Genomic DNA, 22,344 nt, shown 5'->3' with positions numbered 1-22,344 from the left:
TGTAGCCCACCAGGCTCTTCTGTCCATGGAGATTTTCCAGGCAAGAATACTGGAGTCGACTGCCATTTCCTCCTCCAAGGGATCTTCCCAACCCAGGGATCAAACTTGCTTCTCCTGGGTCTCCTGCACTGGCAGGCGGATTCTTGACAGCTGAGACACCAGGGAAGCCCGGTACAGTATATAGGTCAATGCTAATCTCTCAATTCGTCCCACCTTCCTCTTTACCCACTGTGTCTACAAGTCCCTTCTCTGTGTCTATGTCTCCGTTCCTGCCCTGCAGATAGATCATCAGTACCGTTTTTATAGATTCCACGTATATGTGTTAAAGTTTCTGCATTTTTAACAAAAGTTTCTGAGTGGTACTGTTGTTGCTGATCTGTGGACCACATCTTGAGAACCATTGTTTTGAAATAATTCCTTCTCAGACCAAATGAGAGAACTTCTTTTCTTTTTAGGTGAAAATCTTCCAAATGCAGTTAGATTTTTTTTTTTTTTTTCTACTTGAAGTTCAGCCACCGGATGAATAGTCTCCAAAACTCTGCCTTCAACTCCGCCCCTACTCTGGCTTGGCTCAATGCTTGTGATGAAGACACTTTGCTGAAATTATAATACAATGAGATAGAAGCATATACACATATTATGGATGCACAGAGAACAGTGAATAGTTTTAACCAGCTTTTAAATTTGCACTTTCTAGCTACTGCCCTGTATCAGAAGCTTTAGGGATGAATGTAATCAGCATACACTTTCCTTTTTGGGGGTTCTAATTCCCCAAATACTTTCTTGAGCTCAGTGTTGATTCTCATTGGATAATAGTGGGATTGTCATCTGGATGGAAAAACCCCACAGTATAGTTTCTCTAAGTGGATATTGAAATTAATTTGGAAGTATGAGAATTTCTTTAGGCATGCTCTGATCTTGTGATCAATTGAGTGATCCTAGAAATGTGATCTAAAAATTTATAAAAGTGTTATGTGCTTCACATACTTATAACATCCCAATAATTTATTAAATTCTTTAAGCAAAATTAACTCTGTTAAATTGGAAAACTTGCATGTGTCTGGTTTTTTTCTTTTACAGTTAAAAAAATTTTTTTGAAGTAGATTTACAATGTTGTGTTAGTTACAGGTGTACAGCAAAGTGATTCAGGTATATCCATGCATATATCCATTCTTTCTCAGATTCTTTTCCCATATAGATTATTAGAGGGTATTGAGTAGAGTTCCCTGTACTCTACAGTAGGTCCTTGTTGACTATCTCTTTTATACGTGTGTGTGTGTGTGCTAAGTCGCTCAGTCGTGTCCGACTCTTGGTGACCCCATGGACTGTAGCCCTGCAGGCTCCTCTGTCCATGGGATTCTCTAGGCAAAAATACCGGAGTGGGTTGCATGCCCTCCTCCAAGAGAATCTTCCCGACCCCGGGATCAAACCCAGGTCTCCTGCATTGGCAGGCAGGTTTTTACCACTAGTGCCATCTGGGAATCCCTATTTTATACAGAATAGTGTGTATGTGTTGGGTTTCGCTCAGCTGGTGAAGAATCTGCCTACAAAGCAGGAGACCTGGATTCGATCCGTGGCTTGGGAAGGTCCCCCTGGAGAAGGGAAAGGCTACCCACTTCAGTATTCTGTCCTGGAGAGTTTCATGGACTGTATCGTCCATGGGGTCACAAAGAGTCGGACACGGCTGAGCGCCTTTCACTTTCATTTTCATGTACGTGTTAATCCCAGTCTCTAATTTATCCGTCCCTGCTGGGTTCATTTCTTAAAGCTGGGCTAAGCAGGTTGTTTCTCTGTCATGTACTTGTTCAGCTGTGGTTTTCTTACAAGTGAAGGGGAAGATCACAGGAACTCAGAACAAGACAAAGAAAGAAAACAATCACAAGTTCAAGGACTCCCAAATTGAAGATGATTTTCTCTTACAGAAAATAAAGACCACCCCTAACCCCAAATGGTTGAATCATGCTTTTGTGGGCTATGTGTGTGGAAAATACTGTGTTTTTTAAAAATTGAAAGTATGGTTGATTACAGTGTTGTGATAGTTTCCAGTGCACAGCATACTGTGTGTTTTGATTCCAACAGAAAGCCAAACCCTTGATGACGGAGTTCTCGGTGAAGTCTACCATCATCTCCCGTTACGCCTTCACCACAGTTGCGTGCAGGATGCTCAACAGAGGGTCTGGGGACCAGGAAGTCACGTTTCAGATGCAGATTCCAGCTGCAGCTTTCATCACCAACTTCACTGTGTAGGTGAACCCTGGAATGACGATTTCTCTGTAGAGTGGTCAGGGGGAGCCTGAGATGCTGTGAGGACCACAGCCTTTGACCCTGAGAATATATACATTCTCAACCCAAAGGACTGTCCATGGGAAAGAAGGTTGATTCCCTCCCCTCTGCCTTCTTCTTTGCACCCCCATTTCCCCTTTCCTCCTTTTTATTGTCTCTTCTTTCACCCCATTCCTCTCTCCTTTCCTTCCCTTCATTTCCTCTTTCTTTCCCTCCAACAGATGGCTCCCCACCCCGGGCCAGGCACACTTCAAGATGATTGGTCTACTTCTTTGAAAAAGATGAGTGTTGCTTTGCTCTAGAAATTCCTCTGGGGAGAAACAAATAAGCAAACAGATGAATAATGAGATTGCCTTCAAACGGTAGTGAGTGCCATAGAGACGACAAGTAGGATTGAGGGGCTCTTTTAGGTCGGGGAGTTGGGGAGGTGGCTCAGGGGAGTCAGTGTTGAAGCTGACATCTGAAGGACCAGCCAGCATGATAAGCCTTTGATAACTAGATACCATATATTTCTTCTTTTCACCTGAACTAAGAGGTAAAGAGATGCAAAATAGGTGTGTGGGTTTAATGTTAGGTCTGGGCAGGATTCCAGTTGGTGCATCTTCTTGGAAGTTTGTTTGAGCAGGTCTTTTGTGTTCCTCCTGGAGAATCAGAGACACCATGGGTTGGCTCTTAACACGTGGACCTGTTGAAATTTGCCCCAGAACGAAATGAGTGATGCAAGGGTAGTGCCCTAGTCTGGAATGCATTCCCAGTGCATATCCAAGAGGCAAACAAAAATATTTTCTAGGGTTGTCATGGTTATGAGATCCATGCTTGAGTTTGTCTTGGCTAGCTGGCAGCACAGCTGTCTCTCTTTTTTTCTTTTCAATTAAAGATTTTATTTTGTATTGTGGTATAGCTGGTTAACAATGCTGTGATAGTTTCAGGAGAACAGTGAAGGGACTCAGCCATACATATGCATGTATCCATTCTCCCCCAAGCTTTCCTCGCATCCAGGCTGCAACATAACGTTGAGCAGAGTCCCCGGTGCTATACACTAGGTCCTTGTTGGTTATCCAGTTTTAATACAGCAGCATGTACATGTCCCCTCCAAACTCCCTAACCTCCTCCTCCTCCCATCTCTCCCCCCGACATCCGTAAGTTCATTCTCTTAAGTCAACACAGCTGTCTCTTATGTTTCAGGCTTATTGGAGACACTGTGTATCAGGGAGAAATTACAGAGAGAGAAAAGAGAAATGGTGATAAGGTAAAAGAGAAGAGGAATAAAACCATAGAAGATAATGGGTAAGTACCATTGAATTCCCTTGTGGCTCAGACGGTAAAGCGTCTGCCTACAATGCAGGAGACCCGGGTTCCAGACCCTGGGTGGGGAAGATCCCCTGGAGAAGGAAATGGCACCCCACTCCAGTATTCTTGCCTGGAAAATCCCATGGACGGAGGAGCCTGGTGGGCTACAGTCCAAGGGGTTGCAAAGAGTCGGACACGACTGAGCGAATTCACTTCACTTCACTTCGCTTCACCATTGAATTCAGGAATTAAAAGTCCACTACAGCCAAGTGTCAAGTTTTCTACCTCTTTGACTTCTCATCTTGTTTTCACCCTGTTTCAAGGATTTATCTTTTTATTTTTACCATATTAATAATCTGTAATATAACTGGTTAACAATACAGTAGCTAAGGGTTTATAATCAAAAGTCCACTCACCCCCATTCCGCAGTTCTCACATCCTAGAAAGATCCACTTCTGATATTTCTGTAGTTTTACGGTAGTTGCCTCCCTTATTCTAAATATCATGATTGTTGCTCTTGTTCAGTCACTTAAGTCATGTCCAACTCTTTGTGACCCCATGAACTTCAGCACACCAGGCTTCCCTGTCCTTCACTATCTCCCAGAGTTTGCTCAGACTCATGTTAATTGAGTCAGTAGTGCCGTTCAACTGTCTCATCCTCTGTCGCCCCCTTCTCCTCTTGCCCTCAATCTTTGCCAGCTTCAGGGTCTTTTCCAGTGAGTCAGCTCTTCTCATCAGGTGGCCAAAGTATTGGAGCTTTATCTTCAGCATCAGTCTTTCCAGTGAATATTTCCTTTAGTATTGTCTGTTTTGATCTCCCTGCTCTCTGAGCGACTCTCAAAAGTCTTCCCCAGCACCACAATTTGAAAGCATCAATTCTTCGGCACTCAGCCTTCTTTATGGTCCAACTTTCACATCTGTACATGACTATTGGAAAAACCGTAACTTTGACTATAATCTTGCTTTTTAAAAATTTTCTTGATAAAAATCAGATGTTTATTGTTGATTCTCTGCTGTCAAGAAAGAGGATTCAGCAGGTTTATAATCCTCCCACTTCCTCTCTGCATTCCAAATTTTTGTATTATTTCTTTTTTCTTCTTCAGTATAAGCAGAATTATACCATCCTGGATGAGCCCTGTTATCTTCAATGGTAGTATTCTCTCTCCTGCATGTCACCCGACCTTTTCTTTTCCTACTTAATCATTTACTTTTGCGTTGTCAGAATTATCAACATTTAAATTCTGATCTGTCATGGTATTTGAATTCTTTGTCTATAAACTGAATCCAAACATTGAAGACCAATAAGTCAATTCACTTTGAATGACTGTAAATAACATTAACTGCAGAGCCACCTAGTATACTGAGATTTGTTTCCTTCTCTGCTAGACCAGTTGAAAAAATTATCTGTTCCTTTTGAAGAAAAACGATCACAGGGTCTAGAGAAAATGGTGTGGGCTTTATGAGGATTATTATTATTGTTTTTTACACTTCACAAATTGTTCAGAATCATGCCACAGTTATGTTTAGTTGGATCACAGATTTATTTTGGCCACGCCTCGTGCGGTATGTGGGATCTCAGTTCTTGGACCAGGGATCAAACCGGCAGCCCTGCGTTGGCAGTGCGGAGTATTAACCACGGGGCCACCGGGGAAGGCCCTGTGTGTTTTTCCTTGAGGTCACCTGTATCAGTCCTCTTCCCCTTTGCCCCCTCAGGTCTGCGTCAGGGAGAAAGAAATAGAAGGGTTCCATGGTCTTTGAACTCTCTGCTCTTCAGGATTCCTAGGACCCATATAACCTTCCTCTAGTGGAGGCGTTTGCTTCTCCTCCCAAAGCTAAATTCTAGTTTTTCTTTCTAATGTCGACTGAAAAAGTCATGCACCACCTGGAAGCTGAGGATTATGTTTTCTTGGAGGCATTTTTGAGGACTATAGCCCTGGAGACCATCTCTCAGGCAGCTCTGAGGGACTGTTCCAGAGAGGTAAGGGAGGACTAGGATACGGAGGAGGTTCTACCGGAAAAATAAATGTAGTCGAACATCAGAACATGACTGCTGATCAGAAAAAATCCAGATGTCTCAGGTGAATGGTTTTAGCGCTTTTCTGCGTTTGGGAAGGTACGAGAGTCTGGGCTTGTTGAAACGAGTCCTTAGGTATGCACCTTAAGTACCTAGAACTATAACCTATAACTAACTATAGGTCAGGCTCCCATTTCCCTCCATCCTGAAGCCCCTCAGGGTGCATCGTGGGGACGGCTGCAGTGGCTGGTGGCTTGCTGGTAGGGAATGCTGAGGGTTCTCACTCAGAGCGCTTGGCTGGGACCGTCTTGGACTTGAGGGCACCTGGCTTTCTCCAATCCCCCGTCACCTTTTCTCTTCCTTCCAGGGAGAAGGGGACGGAGACATTCAGAGCTTCTGTGGTGCTTCCCAGCAAGGACAAGGCTGCCTTCCTTCTGAGTTACGAGGAGCTCCTGCAGAGACGGCTGGGGAAGTACGAGCACGTGGTCAGCGTGCGACCCCAGCAGCTGGTGGGGCGGCTGATGGTGGAGGTGACTGTGCTGGAGAGGTCAGGCATCGCGGAGCTGGAGGTGCTGGGGCTGCAGAACAGCCGGCAGAGGGGCAGTGGCCGGGGCCCAGGTGAGAGGTGCTGGCGGGTGCGCTCAGGTGTCCCGGCGTTAAAGCAGATGGTGCCCCTGCCGTCCTGGCCCAGGGTGAAGCAAGGATCTGAAGGATAGCAGCCAAGCAAAGACGGTGCCCTGTGCATTTTTAAAGACATTTTATTTCTTTGGCTGCATCGGGTCTTGATTACAGTTCACGGGATCTTTTGCGGTGGCACACAGACTCTCTAGTTGTCCCGAGGCATGTGGGATCTTAGTTCCCTGACCAGGGAGCAAACCCATGTCCTCTGCATTTGCAAGGCAGATACTTTACCATTGGACCACCAGTAAAGTCCCAATAATGCCTTTTTTTTAAGCCATGCTCTATCAGGAGATTTTACAATGTTCTAATCATCTCTCACAGTTGTGTCATTTCTGGGAATCTACCCTTGGTGAGACATCTAAAATGTTGGGATGGTTATATATATGAACGTGTTTGATAATGTTTGTAGTAGCAAAAGCATTCCTTCATCCTAAATATTCAAGTACATGGATGTGATTAGTAAATTGGGGTTGTAAAAACAATTCGTCATATAATAAGGAAAAAAGAGACACATTTGTGTGTACACTTTAATGTTAAATATGGTAACTGTGAAGCTGGCCAAAGTCCAGGAAGTCATATAAAATCATCATTTATGGGTGAGGGATGACGGGTCATTTTCTAATACTGTTTTATTTTACCTTATTTTTAGATACTGTATTATCAAATCAAACATTTAACATTAACATAAACATCTAAATAATGTGCTATATTCTTTCTAAAATTAGAGAAAAATATGTACTGAAAATTTGATTTAGACACAAGACATTTGTGTTCATCAGCAGGATCTCTTAATTTGAGTTTTTCTTAATTTTAATTTTAATTTTTTTAAAGTTAACTAATTAATTAATTTTGGACTGTGCTAGGTCTTCATTGCTTCGTGTGGGCTTTATCTAGTTGTGGTACTTGGATTTCTCTTGTAGATGGTAAACTCTAGGGTGAGCAGACTTCAGTAGTTGCTCCTAGAGGGTTTAGTTGCCCCAGGGAATGTAGAATCTTCATTCCGGGTCCAGGCATTGAACCCATGTCCTCTGGGTTGGCAGGCGGGTTCTTAACCACTGGACCACCAGGGAAGTCCCCTCATATTTTAATTTTTTAAGTAGCACTCTTTGCTGAGATGATCATGAAAAATTCGATCTAATTTAATTGCTATATTAACGTCAACTAATAGTTCACTTGCATTTGGCCTCATCCTAAATATATCTGTAAGGTCTAATGTCAAGTTGGATAACGAAACAGATGTGCCCCCAAAATTGCACCAGGGTTAAAATGACAAGACTTTGGGTACCTGTGATGCTGAGGTAAGGGAAAGGCTGAGTGATAAGAGATCACAGAAAACGCAGAACCTGAGTTCAACCTCTGTGACTGCAAGGAGGGTGCCGAGTCGCCCAAGAAGCCTTCTCGTACGAGAATATTTACGGATGAGTTTGCAAGGAAACAAGAGAAATGAGTTGACACAAGGAATGAGAGAATGTCGTTTATCTTACTTGAGGCGAAAATAGTGAAGACCTGGAGCTGTTGGTGGGGAGAGTAAACGGTATGGAACCTAGTTGTGCCCCCAGCACGCAGTTCAGTGAACGATTCTGGATGAGAGGGGTAGTTTGCTCTCAAAGACTGGAGCATGGATGCAGGTCTTTATTAGAAGTTAACTCCAAGCAATGAGTTTGCAATTTGTCCAGATCTCATCAAAAAGTTAAAGATATTGTCAAGAGACCTGACATTCAGAAATGATATGAGATAAAAGACATCATTCTTAGATCATTGAGGTCACCATGGGTAGGGTTAATGGATTTGTGATCAGTTAAGAGTTAATATCCTTGAAAAAAATGACTTGGGCCCTGTGAGACTCAGCTTACACATCTGTAAATAAGGATTATAACTGTCTCTCAGGGTCATTGAGAAGCTTTCGTGCCGAGTAAAATCTTAATCATCATCATTATTACAGTTCCCTTCTGTTTAGTTTTTCCTCTGTAAATCTTATCTCTCCTATTAGATCATAAGTGATTTTGAAACAGGACTTTGTCAGATTAACCTTTGTCGCCTTGTAATAGTTTTTTAAAAAAATATTTATCATTTATTTATTTAGCTTCATCCAGTCTTAATTGTGGCATGTGGGATCTTAGTTCCCAGACCAGGGATGGAACCAAGGCCCCCTATATTGGAAGCATGGAGTCTTAGCCACTGGACCACCAGGAAAGTGCCTCTGTACGGTATTAAACACTATGCCTTTTAAAGAGTAGATAGCTGATTAGGTGTCTGCAAAGTAGAGAAGGAAAGGGAAAAGAGAAACAAAAAAAATACACACCTAAACTAATAACAAAGAATATTTTAAAATTTCATTTTTTCCTAATCATAATTGATCAGGAAATTATCCCACATGGGAAGGATGGTCATCCTGCTATAGAAATGAAGTGCCTTGCGTCCTGTCGGGTTCAGAACCACCATGCCTCTTCCGAGATGTGTCTGTGTGCTGGTGTGTGGGTCGTCCTGTAAGGGGTAGGTCTGAATCCTGATGGTTGTTTGTAAAGTTGCTCACTGCTTATCAGCAGGGCCTGTGGGAATCTCTGAGGAATGTTTCCAGACCATTGATCTCCTGGGAATTTGTTTATTTTTAAGAAAATTGTTTTCCTGGCTCTTTGCACCAGACCAGATATCTGGCCTTACAGAGCAGGAGATCTCACAGGCCGTTCCCTGGGCCAGGTGCGGTGGACTGGGGCCCTTTTTGCTCCTCAGTCGGTCCAGAGCTCAGCTGCCTCTGTTCCTGCAAAACAGCCGCTGCAGGAAGGAGCCAGAGGCACAGGATGCTGTGATTGTGCCTGGATGTTGTTGCGTGTGTTCCGAAAGCACCCGGGCGGAGACGCAGCTAGAATAGAACTGAGACCAGGACGTGGGCTGCGAGCGTGTGAATGTGGACTGGAGCCAGCGCGGGCCTCTGAGGTCAGACTTCTGGATGCTCTCTGAGCAAACCTCTATCCACTGGACCCACTGATGTCGTTAGGGAAGCAGTTCTAGATAAGAATGACCGTGTGCTAGCTACTAGACTCAGCTTGTGCACACCAGACTTCTAGGACAGCCCTCCCTGGGAGCTTTTGTAAAATACTTGCGGTGTGAATTCAGATTCCATGTCTCCCCCTAGGTCCATAAAAAGAAGAGAAAGCCTAAAAGCTGTGGAACCTACTTTTGCCTCAGTTTCCTTGTCTGATGTGTTGGGCCCATGGCTATTGAACCATAAATGAATGAACTTTGACTCAGTGTGAAAGCCAATGCTGTGAGACGTAATTTGCAAGTCAAAGCATTCTACTTTCTGGATTATTAAAGCAGTTAACTTGTGTGTGTGGTTTAAACTCTAACAGGTTACAAATTGGTGTTCCGTGCAAGACCACACTCTCTCTCTCTCTTCTGTCACCCTGCTTCCTGCTCCCTCAGTAACTTGATGATTTGGGGGCTCAATGGAACAGGAGTATTTCAAATTAATTCTTTTCTGGAACATCCCTGGATGTCTGACGATCTTACGTTATAACCTGGATAAATATTCCACCTTTGTGACTGGTTTAAAGCTGGTTACTTCACTCTCTAGATTAAAATCTCAGACTTCTTGTGGTCCTATGGCACCTGAATCACTGCCCTTTCCATGATTCAAAAAAAAACACAACAAAACAAAAACCCCACCAAAAAACCAAAGCAAAACAAAAAACTGGTTGGGGCCATAAAATTTTCTTTTATGATCAGATCCCTGATGGCTCAGAGTAAAACAAAATGAGATAAACAATATTAGAAATAAGGTACCTTGCCTTTTTCACCTCCTTTAGCTTTATATCAGTGATGCTCAAACCTGGCTATACCCTAGAGTCTCCTGGAGACGTTAAAAAAAACAAAAACAAAAACAGATGACTGAATCCTTACTCAAACACTTGAATTAGAATTTACCCGGGTTGAGGCCTCAATAACTGTATTTTGAGGTGTGATATTCTGAGTCTATTCTACGAGAAACTGAAAATTTCATGAATGCTTTTCATTTATTTATTTGTAATGCTCAAGAATAATGCTCAGAATTTTTCCTACCACTAACCAGATGTGGCTCTGTGACTCGCATAGTCTATCCTTTACATTCTTTGCTTATTTCTTTTTAAAATTTTTACTCATTTACTTTCGGCTTTGCTAGGTCTTCATGGCTGTGTCTGGCTTTCTCTGGTTTTGGTGAACGGGGTCTAGTGGTGGTGTCCGGGTTTCGCGTTGCTGTGGCTTCTCTTGTTGTGGAGCATGGGCTTTAGGCATGCGGTTTTCAATAGCTGCGGCTCACCGGCTTAGTCGCTCCGGGGCATGTGGGATCTTCCCAGACCAGAGATTGCACCCTTGTTCCCTGCATTGGCAGGCAAATTCTTAACCACTGGACCACCAGGGAAGTCCGGTTCTTTGCTCTTTTAAAAAAGCAGTTTTATTGAGGCTGAGCATAAAATTGACTCATTTTAAGTCTTGTAACTCAGTGATTTTTGTACACTTGCAAAGTTGCGCAACCATCAGCCCAATCCAAGTTTAGAACATTCCTATCACCCCGAAAAGATGTTTGTGCCTCTTTGCAGTCACTCCCTGTTCCAGCCTCAGCCCCAGGCAACCACTAATCCACTTTCTGTCTCTCTTCAGACAGCTGCATTTTTCAAAGCACCCCAGGTGGTTTTGACAGTTGGTAAATGTTAGGAGCCTTACTTTGGACCTCCCAGCAGAATGTATGGACATGAACTCTGTTAGGATCCTGACCTATAGAAGCAGCTTTTTTAGATGAATTACTGTCATTCATTAATTTTTAACCATTTAAAAAAGTTGGAGTATAGTTAATTTACCATGTTGTGTCACTCCGGTGCACAACAAAGTGACTCAGTTATACGCACACGTGTATCTATTTTTTCAGATCCTTTTCCCTTATGTACTGTGTGTGCTTAGCCGCTCAGTCGTGTCTGACTCTTTGTGACCCCACGGACTTTAGCCAGCCAGGCTCCTCTGTCCATTGAATTCTCCAGGAAATAACACTGGAATGGGTTGCCATTCCCTTCTCCAGGAGATCTTCCTGGCCCAGGGATCAAACTGGGGTCTCCTGTATTGCTGGCAAATTTTTTACTGTCTGAGCCACCAGGGAAGCCTGTATATAGTAGTATATGTTAATCCCAGACTCCTAATTTATTTCTTCCTTTATTTCTTCTTACCCCACCTTTCCCCCTTTGGTAACCCTGAATTTGTTTTCCATGTCTGTGGGTATATTTCTGGTTTGTATGTAAGTTCACTTGTATCTTTTTTGGGGAAAAAAAATGATGCTTTAGGTTTTTAGAACCCATACCCACGCCCCTCCCCCCGACTCCCAGCCCCCACCAAGTGCTCTGCAAGCAGTGTGTGCCCTTTATCCTTTACCTGCCCAGGAACTCAGCCTACAGCTTGCTTTTTAATTGTATCACTCCTAGGTCAGCTTCCCATAAAATAATCCTAAGAACCAAGAAAGCTTCATTAGAAAGAAAAGAACCACTCAAAATACAGTTTCATTACCTTTGATGTTGGAAGATGAGATTGTTGACTCTGCCGGGGTCTTTGAGGATAAATTAATGACCAGTCTTGAGTCCTGCAAGCTCAAGTCACCTTTGACTGTCGGCTAGACTTGTATGTGTCTACAGTGTCTTGTGTATCTGTAGACACCAGTGAGGAGTTGGTTGAATCTGTTTAAAAATCAAATTTTTCTTTCCCTTTGTTTGGTCTGTTAACCTCCTGACCCTGCCGTTTGCTGTGATGGCTCTCAGGATTGAAATGGAGGCACCTAGCATGGTGCCTGCCATAGAATGGGTGCTCAGTAAGTATTTGTTAAAAGAATTTAAGAATAAATAACTGTCAGCAATGAAGATGCCATTGGGTTTTCAACACCTTCCTGGTTTGTTGTTGCTCAGTTGCTAAGTTGTGTCCGACTCTTTGCGACCCCCTGGACTGACTGTATGTAGCATGCCAAGCTTCTCTGTCCTTCACTATCTCTTGGAGATTGCTCAAACTCATGTTCCTTGAGTCAGTGATGCCATCCAACCACCTCATCCTCTGTCGCCCCCTTCCTGGTTTAAGTTGGTTAAGTTCTCCAGATCTTGGGTATGGCTCTTATTCTGTTGTGAAGGAGGGATTCGGAGGCAGAGTTTGGTTCCAGAAGACTTGTTACAAGAATGTAGATCCCTCCCTTTTCCAGAATGTCAGATAAAAGAGGGGATGCTGGGTTTAAATTTGAAACTCCAGGTAAATGTGTCCCGTACAGTATCTGAGACATGCTTATCCTAGAAAGTCACTGGTGGTGTATCTGAAATTCAGATGTGACAGGGCATCCTTTTTCTTCGCTGAATCTGGCCACCCTGCACTTTTAAAGGCTGCATTGTGACTAACGGTTCACCCCCAGCTCCGGTTCCCCGCTGGTGTGTGTCCCTCCCTGGGACCCAGTCTCCAGGCTGCAGCTGGAAGGGTATGGCCCCGCGTGGCCTCTGCACCTTTGCCAGGAGGCAATCTGGCTGTTATGCGAGGGTTTCCAACATTGTTCGGTGCAGAAATCACTGATGTATGAATCATTTGGCTCCACAGTAGGATCTGTTTTGTTTTGTTTTTAATGCTAATAGGAGGGGACCCATGCTGTCTCCTCTGTTTGGTTGTCGGCTGTAGCTGGGTGGGGGTCGGCTGTGAACAGGATGGCTCGGAGCCACCCGGGAGGGTGACCTTCTCTGTTTCACTTAATACTGGCGAGCATCCTCCTCTTCTTCAGGAAACCTCACTCTGCTTCTTCCTTTTCCCCGCTGTGTTAGTTTGCTATACGAGGTGGGATGTTGTCCGGGCAAATGGCGCTGTCTGCCACAGGTGTGACTGAAACCAGAGGTGGAAGCATGTGCCCTGTTTCAGCTAGAGCACTGCCACACCGATCAAAACACTTTCAAGATGTCCCTCTTGAAGGGTCCCTCCGTCCACCTGCCCGAGTATGTGCCGACGTGTTGAGCCGTGTCCACGTTAAACGTTCCAAGAGCTCACAGCGAGTCCTCACCGTGTTCCTGCTCCGTGCTACAGATGTCCACCGCCATCGTCACTGCCCTGGAAGAACTTAGAGTGGGCAGTTTTTAAAAATTGACAACAGTGTTTTTCTTTAATTGACATGTATTTGATTTGCAACTCTGTGTTAGTTTCAGGTGTACGACAAAGTGATTCAGTTTACATATACACATATCTGTTCTTTCTCAGGGACTTGCCCAGTGGCTCAGGGGTAAAGAATCCACCTGTCATGCAGGAATCATAGGAGATATGGGCTTGATCCCCGAGTCGGGAAGATCCCCTGGAGGAGGACATGGCAACCCACTCCAGTATTCTTGCCATGGACAGAGGAGCCGGCGGGCTCCGGTCCATGGGGTCACAAAGAGTCGGACATGACTGAAGTGACTTAGCACGCACACACGTTCTTTTCCAGATTCTTTTCCATATAGTTTATTACAGAATATTAAGTAGAGATCCTTTTTGATTGTTTATTATATATATATTGTTTCTATTTAGTCATTAAGTTGCATTCAGCTCTTTTGCAACCCTGTGGACTGTAGCCCGCCAGGCTCCTCTATCTGTGGGATTTCCCAGGCAAGAATACTGGAGTGGGTTGCTATTTCCTCCTCCAGGGGAAGCTTCCTGAACCAGGGATCAAACTCACATCTCCTGCATTGCAAGCAAATTCTTTACTGTTGAGCCATCGGAGACACCCCATTTTAAATGGCAACCCACTCTGGTGTTCTTGCCTGGAGAATCCCAGGGACGGGAGAGCCTGGTGGGCTGCTGTCTATGGGGTCACACAGAGTCGGACACGACTGAAGTGACTTAGCAGCAGCAGCAGCAGCAGCAGCATGTTCATCTCAAACACCTGATTTATCCCTCTCCCCTTCCTTTTTGGTAACCATAAGTTTGTTTTCTATGTCTGATTTGATATTTGTATATGATGCAAAATGATGATCGCAGTGAACCTAGGTGACATCCCTCACCATACACAGTTAGAGAATTTGTGTGTATGTGTGAGATGAGAACTTTTAAGATCGGCTCCCTTAGCAACTCGTAAATATGCACTACTGTATTATTAACCATAGTCACCATGGTGTAATTATATCCCCATCACTTTTTCCGTTAACACTCTGTCGATTGGCCTGAATTTATCTTTTTGTCGATGACAGGAGGGTAGTTGCCCAATTATTCATTCCCTCTGTTGAAGAAATCTCCCCACTGGAGCCCAGGTGAGCAGGTGACATAAACAAACACAGGCAGTTTAACCTCTTTTCCAAGGGGAAATGAGACAGTGCTTGGAAATGCTTTTGTAAAATCACCAGGTGTTGGCTGCTTTTCCCTGACAGTGGGCAAACCCAAGGACCACAGGAAACAGAGGCCAGGAAATCCCCCATCAGTTGACCGAAAGGGGAGTAGCGTTCAGCTGATGACCTTGACTGTGGTTCTTTGCTCTTAAATTCTTTCACCTTTAGACACTGTACATAGCAACTGGCTTTCCTTTCCCCCACCATGTGGTTGCCTAGGAGGGGAATGTTTGTCTGTAAATAACATCCTGTACTTTTCACCCTTTATGCAAAATAAACAATGTCTTATCATACAAGATAGAATCGATGAGGAAAATAGGAATTTTTAAAAATTATTTATTTGTTTATGTGGCTGTGCTAGGTTTAAGTTGTGGCACATGGAAGCTTTAGCTGCAGCTCTCAGACTATTAGCTGTGGCATGTGGGATCCAGTTCCCCGACCAGGACTCGAATCCCAGGCCCCATGCATTGGGAGTCTTTGTCCCTGGACCGCCAGGGAAGTCCCAAGGATAGGAATACTTCATAGCACTTGTGTGTGTGGTTCTTAACCTTAAGAGGCTCCTTGGAGAATCTGGTGAAAGCTTCAGACATCTGTCCAGAGAAAAGTATACATGTACAGTTTCATGCCAAATTCTGTATATAATTTCAGGGAACTCTTGAGGAAGAGTTGTTCCCTGTATGTGAAGTGAAAGTGAAGGTCGCTCAGTCGTGTCTGTGTCCATGGAATTTTCCAGGCCAGAATACTGGAGTGGGCGGCTTTTCTCTTCTCCAGAGGATCTTTCCAACCCAGGGGTCAAACCCAGATCTCCCACACTGTAGGCAGATTCTTTACCAGCTGAGCCACAAGGGAAGCCCAAGAATACTGGAGTGGGAAGCCTATCCCTTCTCCAGGGGATCTTCCCGACCCAGCAGTCGAACCCAGGGTCTCCTGCATTGCAGGCAGATTCTTTACCAACTGAGCCAGACATTGTTGGATTCCCTGTTATGAATGTTCTACATGATGTGCCTTTTTCCCCTCCCAATAATGAATATGTGTTTTTACTAAGTTTTCAGTGGTGCAGAGAAACCTGCTACTTACTGGAAAATGTAAACTATATGTTAACAAAATGTCTTTTTTTTCTCATGAGTTGCCTTTCATCCTAGACAGAATAACAAGGTGCTTCTTGAGGGAAAGAAGCTGGGGGCTAGTACGTATTGAGCATTTATTGTATGTCTGGTGAGACTTCCTTGGTGGCTCAGACAGTAAAGAATTCACCTGCAATGCAGGAGCCACGGGCTCGATCTGTGAGTCAGGAAGATCCCCTGGAGAAGGGAATGGCAACTCACTCCAGTATTCTTGCCTGGGAAACCCCATGGACAGAGGAGCCTGGCAGGCTACAGTCCAGGGGGTCGCAAAGAGTCTGACACGACTTAGCAACAGCACCATCCTCAGTTCCTTTCAGATGTGATGTCATTTAATTCTGACCATGATTTAAAAGACATGGAACTAAGGCTCAGAGATGTTAAGTCAGTCTTTTGAGTCTTATCAAACCCTGGAGCCCACTTCACTTGATATTGTATGCGTTCTAAAAAACACATATTTTCCAGTTAAAAAATATGGGACTTCAGACAGGAAGAAGGCCTTGTGGGGATGCTGATGATCTGAGAAGCAGGGCAGAGTGGGTGGAGACAGACCAGTCGGTGCATCTTCAGGGGTTGCCCTAGAGGCAGTCCTGTGCCCGTGAAGGTCATCTTGCAGGAGACCACTCTTGCTTGGGTGAAAACAGGGAGATGGCATGAGAAGACACAGCTTCCTCCAATTCAGAGGAATCATGAAGTTCTCTGCTAACCCTGACCAAGTGGGTGTGAAGCAGGACAAGCCAGGATATGTGGGTCCTCCTTAGAAAAGCAGGTCAGATTCTCATTCTCTTCATCTGCTCCCAACCTGTTCCCTTGCACTCTTCATTACGTTTAGGACGCATCCCATGATTGCTGAGGGCCCTGCTAATAAATTAGCTCACTGTGCTTCCAATTTTGCGGCGGGCAGCAGGACCCCTGTTCACACGCAAGAAAAGCTAAATAGTACTATTCTGCTTTTCGATCTTGGTCAGTCATTAGGGGCAGCCTCATTGATTTTTTTTCTTTCTCTAATAAAAAGAGGATTTTATGTTCTAGAAATACTTCTCTGGAATTTTTCCCAGTGGGCCTTTATTATTTTTTTTGATAGGTAGTGGAAAATTCTTTGAGTCACATTGACTGTCTGATACTAAGTGGGTGGAGGTCAACCTCAGGAACTGGGCTTCTTGGTGAACAACCCGCTTGGGAATCAACCCACTCTTTGAGCACATAAAAGAAGCCCATTTAGAGGAATCTCATGAATTTTCATCACGCACAGTAAACATCAGAGGTCAGTAGGAAACTAAAATAATAATACACTATCCTTTCTCATGGCTTATATCAAAGAGGCTAGTCAAATTGATTATGAAGAGAGAAATTATACTTTTTAATCCTTGGTGCTTTCATTCAACTATGAATGGTATTAATTCAGGGTAATTGTAAAGACCATTTCAACAAGAAAGACTTGGAACATGAAATGGTAGGTACGTCCTGACAGCGTTGTTCAGTCGTGTCCAACTCTTTGCCACCCCATGGACTGTGCATGCCAGGCTTCCCTGTCCTTCACGTCTCTTGGAGCTTGCTCAAAGTCATGTGCATCGAGTCAGTGATGCCATCTAACTATCTCATCCTCTATCGTCCCCTTCTTCTGCCTTCAGTGTTTCCCAGCATCAGGGTCTTTTCTAATGAGTTGGCTCTTTGCATCAGGTGGCCAAAGTATTGGAGCTTCAGCTTCAACATTGGTCCTTCAAGTGAGTATTCAGGTTTGGTTTCCTTTAGGATTGACTGGCTTGTTCCCCTTGACAGTGTAAAGAGAGTAAAATCTCATCTGTGTCAACTTGGAAGGTTACAGAGAATCTAGTGCCGCCCACTCACATACGTCAAAGGCACACTGCCATTGTCTGTGCAGGAACCAGAATCACCTGGGAAGCCTTGTGAAAACACGGACCCCTGGGTCCCACCTGCAGCGTTTCTGACTCCAGGTTTCTGGGACGAGCCCAAGAACTTGTGTTTCTAGCAAGTTCCCAGGTGATGGCTGCTGGTCCAAAGCCACAGTAGAGCTGAACTCATCTGGGGCTTGCTGGAGCACTGCTGGAGAGACGAGTGTGAAAGTACCTCTGCCAACAGGACACCTTTCTCAGAGCTGAGGGGCGCGGAGGGCTTCCCTGGTGGCTCAGTTGGTAAAGAATCTGCCTGCCAAGCCGCAGGCTGCCTGCAGTGCAGGAGACCTGGTTTCAGATCCCTGGGTCAGGAAGATTCCCTGGAGAAGGAAATGGCAGCTCACTCCAGTATTCTTGCCTGGAAAATTCCACGGACTGAGGAGTCTGGCGGCGACAGTCCATGGGCTTACAATGTCAGATACAACTGAGCATGCACACTTAGGGACGCTGCACAAGAAATTGTTTCCCTGGACCTCTGTCCCTGGACCTCATTCTGCCAGCTATTACACTGTGTAATGCCACCAAGTATTACTGTGAATGTATAAATGCCCACAGAAAAAGATTTACCCTAAGACAGAGGTCCACTTGACAAATAATACTATGTTCCATCCTGGGAGTTACTTATTCAGGCTCTTGTGCTATGCAACTTTCAACAAGTTTAAATTTTTTTAAAAATTGGGGTATGCATACAATCAAGTGTATAAACCTTATGTGTGTCGCTTAAGGAAGTTTTACATATATACATATATATATACACACACACCCAGCAGTTACTTTCAAGTCAGGCTGTAGAGTATTTTCAGCACCCCAAAATGTCCCCTTATCCTCTTTCCTGGTCAGTGTTTACCCTCCCCAAAGGAAACAGTACACTCTTTCTTTTTTCTTCTCCAACAGATTTATTTCTTTAAAGGAATGCATTTTGAAAAGAAAAAACATGGGGAAGACAGGTGTGAAATAGAAAATAAATACAAATGTAAGCTGTTTTGCTCATTGCGTTGTAATCACAGCAACCTAGTACAGAGAATGCCCTGAACAAAACACAATAAAGGTTCAAAGGTGGAGGGGTTCCCCTAGGCAAGGCTGAAGACTTCAGTCTCTGGAATTCGGAGTTGAGGCTGCAGTCCTGCTTTTTGGATGGATCGCTGGGTGTGTGGCACGGTCCATGCTTTTAACCAGATTTGAACAGAACGGGCACTTGGCCCGGGGAGAAGTGCATGAAGTGTTTGGCATCATGTGTCACATAGCTCGTTCCTCCCCACGATGCAGCGCCGGGTGGGGTTGTGCTTCTTGCCACACTCCTTCTTAATACGGGCCGCGATGCCCTTCTGCATATTATATCACCCAGTGCCTGAGCAGCACACCCCACTGAGTCCTGTCGCATCTCCTCTGACATAGCAGCATTCTTGATCACGGCCTTTGGGTCACCAAGAAGCAGGAGCTGGCCGGCTGCGACAGTCTTCTGCAGGAGGGGTTGGTGAGGCTCACACGTGCGGAGAGGGGCCCCAGTACGCTCTTTCAATTGCTGTGAGTTTTGCCTGCTCCGGAGCTTCGTGTAAATGGAAATAGTGACTACTTTCTTCTGTATCTTATGTTTTCACTCAGAATGACTCTGATTCAACCATGTTGCCAGTAGCAGTTCTTTCCTCTTCCTCTCTTAGAGTGTCCCAAGTTTGACACGATGTATTGTTTCACGTCTAATTCACCGGCACTTCTATTTTGTACCTGTTTCTGGTTGATGATAACATTAGCAAGCATGATTGCTCCCTATGAATCAGAATGGTGCTAAGTACATCACATCACAACCATGTCAAGAGTGTGTTTGCTGCCTGTCAAGTCACTTCAGTCGTGTCCGACTCTGTGCGACCCCATAGACAGCAGCCCACAAGGCTCCCCCGTCCCTGAGATTCTCCAGGCAAGAACACTGGAGTGGGCTGCCATTTCCTTCTCCAGTGCATGAAAGTGAAAAGTGAAAGTGACGTCGCTCAGTCGTGTCTCTCTTAGCGACCCCATGGACTGCAGCCCACCAGGCTCCTCCATCCATGGGATTTTCCAGGCAAGAGTACTGGAGTGGGGTGCCATTGCCTTCTCCCAAGAGTGTGTTTGGTAGACCACTAATCCATTTTACAGATGAGATAACTAGGGCTCAGTAACCTGCCCCAAATCTCATAGATAACAGGTGGACCCAGTTTCAAGCACAGGTCCTTGTGACTCACCTGTGATCTCAAGTTCTTAGCTAGGGTATTTTTATACCTCTCACTCTTAGTGCTTGAGCAGTAATCATCAGTGAGAGATGACTCTAGAGAACACAGGCTGGCACTCTTCATGGTCCCCTGGAGATTTTCCCAGCACCTTTTTCACATGAGCAGGTCTGTTGGAGGTATTCTCTTACCTACAACTGACTTTCTGCAAGAACAGACTTCCCTGTTTGCTACCTCTCCATCAGTCCTGAAATTCCTGCCCTTGGTAAGTATAAATAATAGAAGAATCAGTTCTGCCTTGTGGTTCCTGTTAAGGTTACACCTAAATGGTCTCTTAAAATTAATTGTCTCTTTTGGTGAGGGAAATGTTTAAAGTTCCTTTGACTTTTGTCTAATAAGCCCTTAGCAGGAGGAAGTTTATTCTTAGACACAAATTATCATGGGCAAATGATGCCTCATTTCCTTTTTCGTTTTGCTAATTAAGGATGGAAAATTGTTGGTCAGTTTACTCCACGGTATCAACTTGAATAGATTTAAAAAGAGAATCTGATGCTTTGCAGCAATTTCAAGCCAGCCTTTGATTCAGTATCTGGATTAAAAGTCTCCACATACTGATGTTTAGGAATTCCTCATTTTCCTATTCTTCATAATGCATGCAAATCTCAAAAAGCTAGTTGCTCAACATAGACACAGTATTGATTGGATTTACAGAGGTGGGTAGTCTGTGAAATAATTCTCCGTAGTGTGTCTTACTGAAGGACATGAAAGTTAGAGTAAACGAGATTGTTCTTTGCTTAATATATCATCTCACTCATTTTACTTAAATCACAGGAAAAAATCATTTATTTCTTCCTCTTCCTGGAATTTTAATTTACATCCTAAGTTTCGTGCTGGGGAAGGCTTTGGGTGATGTTTTTTTTAAAGAGTCATAAACCTTCTGGACAAGCAGCACGTTATGAGAACCAAATGTCTGACGAAGGAGACACGCTCCTTATGGAAGAATTGCGTGTGGAAGGAGTGAGAGCCTCAGAAACCGCCCTTCTGCGACTCTGATGAAACAGTGAACAAACATCACCAGTGACTGATAAATCTGCTAAGGGAGAGACTGATGAGGAACTTCCTCCTGGGTGATCAGAACCGCCCAGCGCTCTTATTGAAACTGCTGCTGCTAAAACACTTCAGTCGTATCCAACTCTGTGCGACCCTATAGACGACAGCCCACCAGGCTCCCCCGTCCCTGGGACTCTCCAGGCAAGAACACTGGAGCGGGTTGCCATTTCCTTCTCCAATGCGTGAAAGTGAAAAGTGAAAGTGAAGTCGCCCAGTCGTGTCCGACCCTCAGCGACCCCATGGATTGCAGCCCACCAGGCTCCTCCATCCATGGGATTTTCCAGGCAAGAGCACTGGAGTGGGGTGCCATTGCTTTCTTACTGAAACTAGAAGCAGACAACTGGATATCGCGTACTACCTGATGGGATAAGGAAGTAAGGACTCAGCATCACCAGGACGTACTCTTGTCCACAGCACTGAACCTGAATCTAACCCGCCTCTAGCTCTACCCACCGAACACAAGGAGGTGCAGGGGACTGAGCTGGGAGCCTCAAGCTTGACTGAGCGTTAGATCACGGGGGGAATTGAAAAGACCCGACCCCCCAGCTGTGTCCCAGAACAGTTAAATGAGCGCTTGGCCTGGGCATTGGTACATTTTCTGCTCCCTGTGACGCTATGTTCAAGCCATAGTTGGGGACCAGGAGAGCAGGGGACCAAAAGACAGGACAGGAAAACCATCATGACATACAGAATGTGAGAAACTCCATGGAAGAGAGAATCGTCATTTCACAAGATGTATATGTAGCATTAGTAAAAGGGTAGAGAGAGGGGACATTTGTGGATTAAGAGAGATTTCAGAAATATCAGTCAAAGGTGATGTGGGGACTTTGTTATGATCCTGAGTCAAAAAAAGCTGCCATTCTAGGATATTTTCCAGAGAATCAGGAAACTTTAAATACAAGCTGAGTATTTGATGATATTAAAGCACAAAGCATTGATTTTGTTACTTGTCATGCCAGTTTTGTGGTTACGCTGAAAAAAGTTCTTGTACAGATACATAAAGAAGTATTTTGCGCTTCCCAGGTGGCCCTCGTGGTAAAGAACCCATCTGCCAATGCAGGAGACTTAAGAGGTGCAGGTTCAGTCCCTGGGTCAGGAAGATCCCCTGGAGGAGGAAATGGCAACCCACTCCAGTATTCTTGCCTGGAGAATCCCATGGACAGAGGAGCCTGGTGGGCTACAGTCCATTGGGTCGCAAAGAGTCAGACACGGCTGAAATATTTATGCACTTCACAAATGCACTCACGCACAAAGAAGCATTTATAGATGAAATATGATGCCTCAGATTTGTTTTAAAATTCTAGCAAAAACAAAAATGGTGAGAGGGAGATTTCCCTGGTAGTCCACTGACTTAAGACTCTGTGTTGCCAATACAGGGGGTACAGGATCCATCCCTGGTCA

General features: G+C 44.6%; 1 protein-coding gene and 1 pseudogene across 1 annotated transcript in view; one reads left to right on the top strand and one right to left on the bottom strand.

Annotated features, from left to right (window-relative positions):
* Positions 1 to 22,344, top strand: part of ITIH5 (inter-alpha-trypsin inhibitor heavy chain 5) — an 81,373-nt gene that overhangs the window by 23,015 nt on the left and 36,014 nt on the right. The window contains exons 3-5 of the mRNA XM_068987210.1: positions 2,080 to 2,243; positions 3,469 to 3,570; positions 5,955 to 6,205. Coding sequence (XP_068843311.1) covers positions 2,080 to 2,243; positions 3,469 to 3,570; positions 5,955 to 6,205 — 517 coding nt within the window. The remainder of the gene's footprint in view (positions 1 to 2,079; positions 2,244 to 3,468; positions 3,571 to 5,954; positions 6,206 to 22,344) is intronic.
* Positions 18,804 to 19,390, bottom strand: LOC138091590 (dynein light chain 1, cytoplasmic-like; annotated as a pseudogene).

Source organism: Capricornis sumatraensis, chromosome 15 (genome assembly GCF_032405125.1).
Source record: "Capricornis sumatraensis isolate serow.1 chromosome 15, serow.2, whole genome shotgun sequence".
Lineage (NCBI taxonomy): Eukaryota > Metazoa > Chordata > Mammalia > Artiodactyla > Bovidae > Capricornis > Capricornis sumatraensis.
The sequence above is the reverse complement of the archived record's forward strand: the minus strand, read 5'-3'. Positions and strand labels throughout refer to the sequence as shown.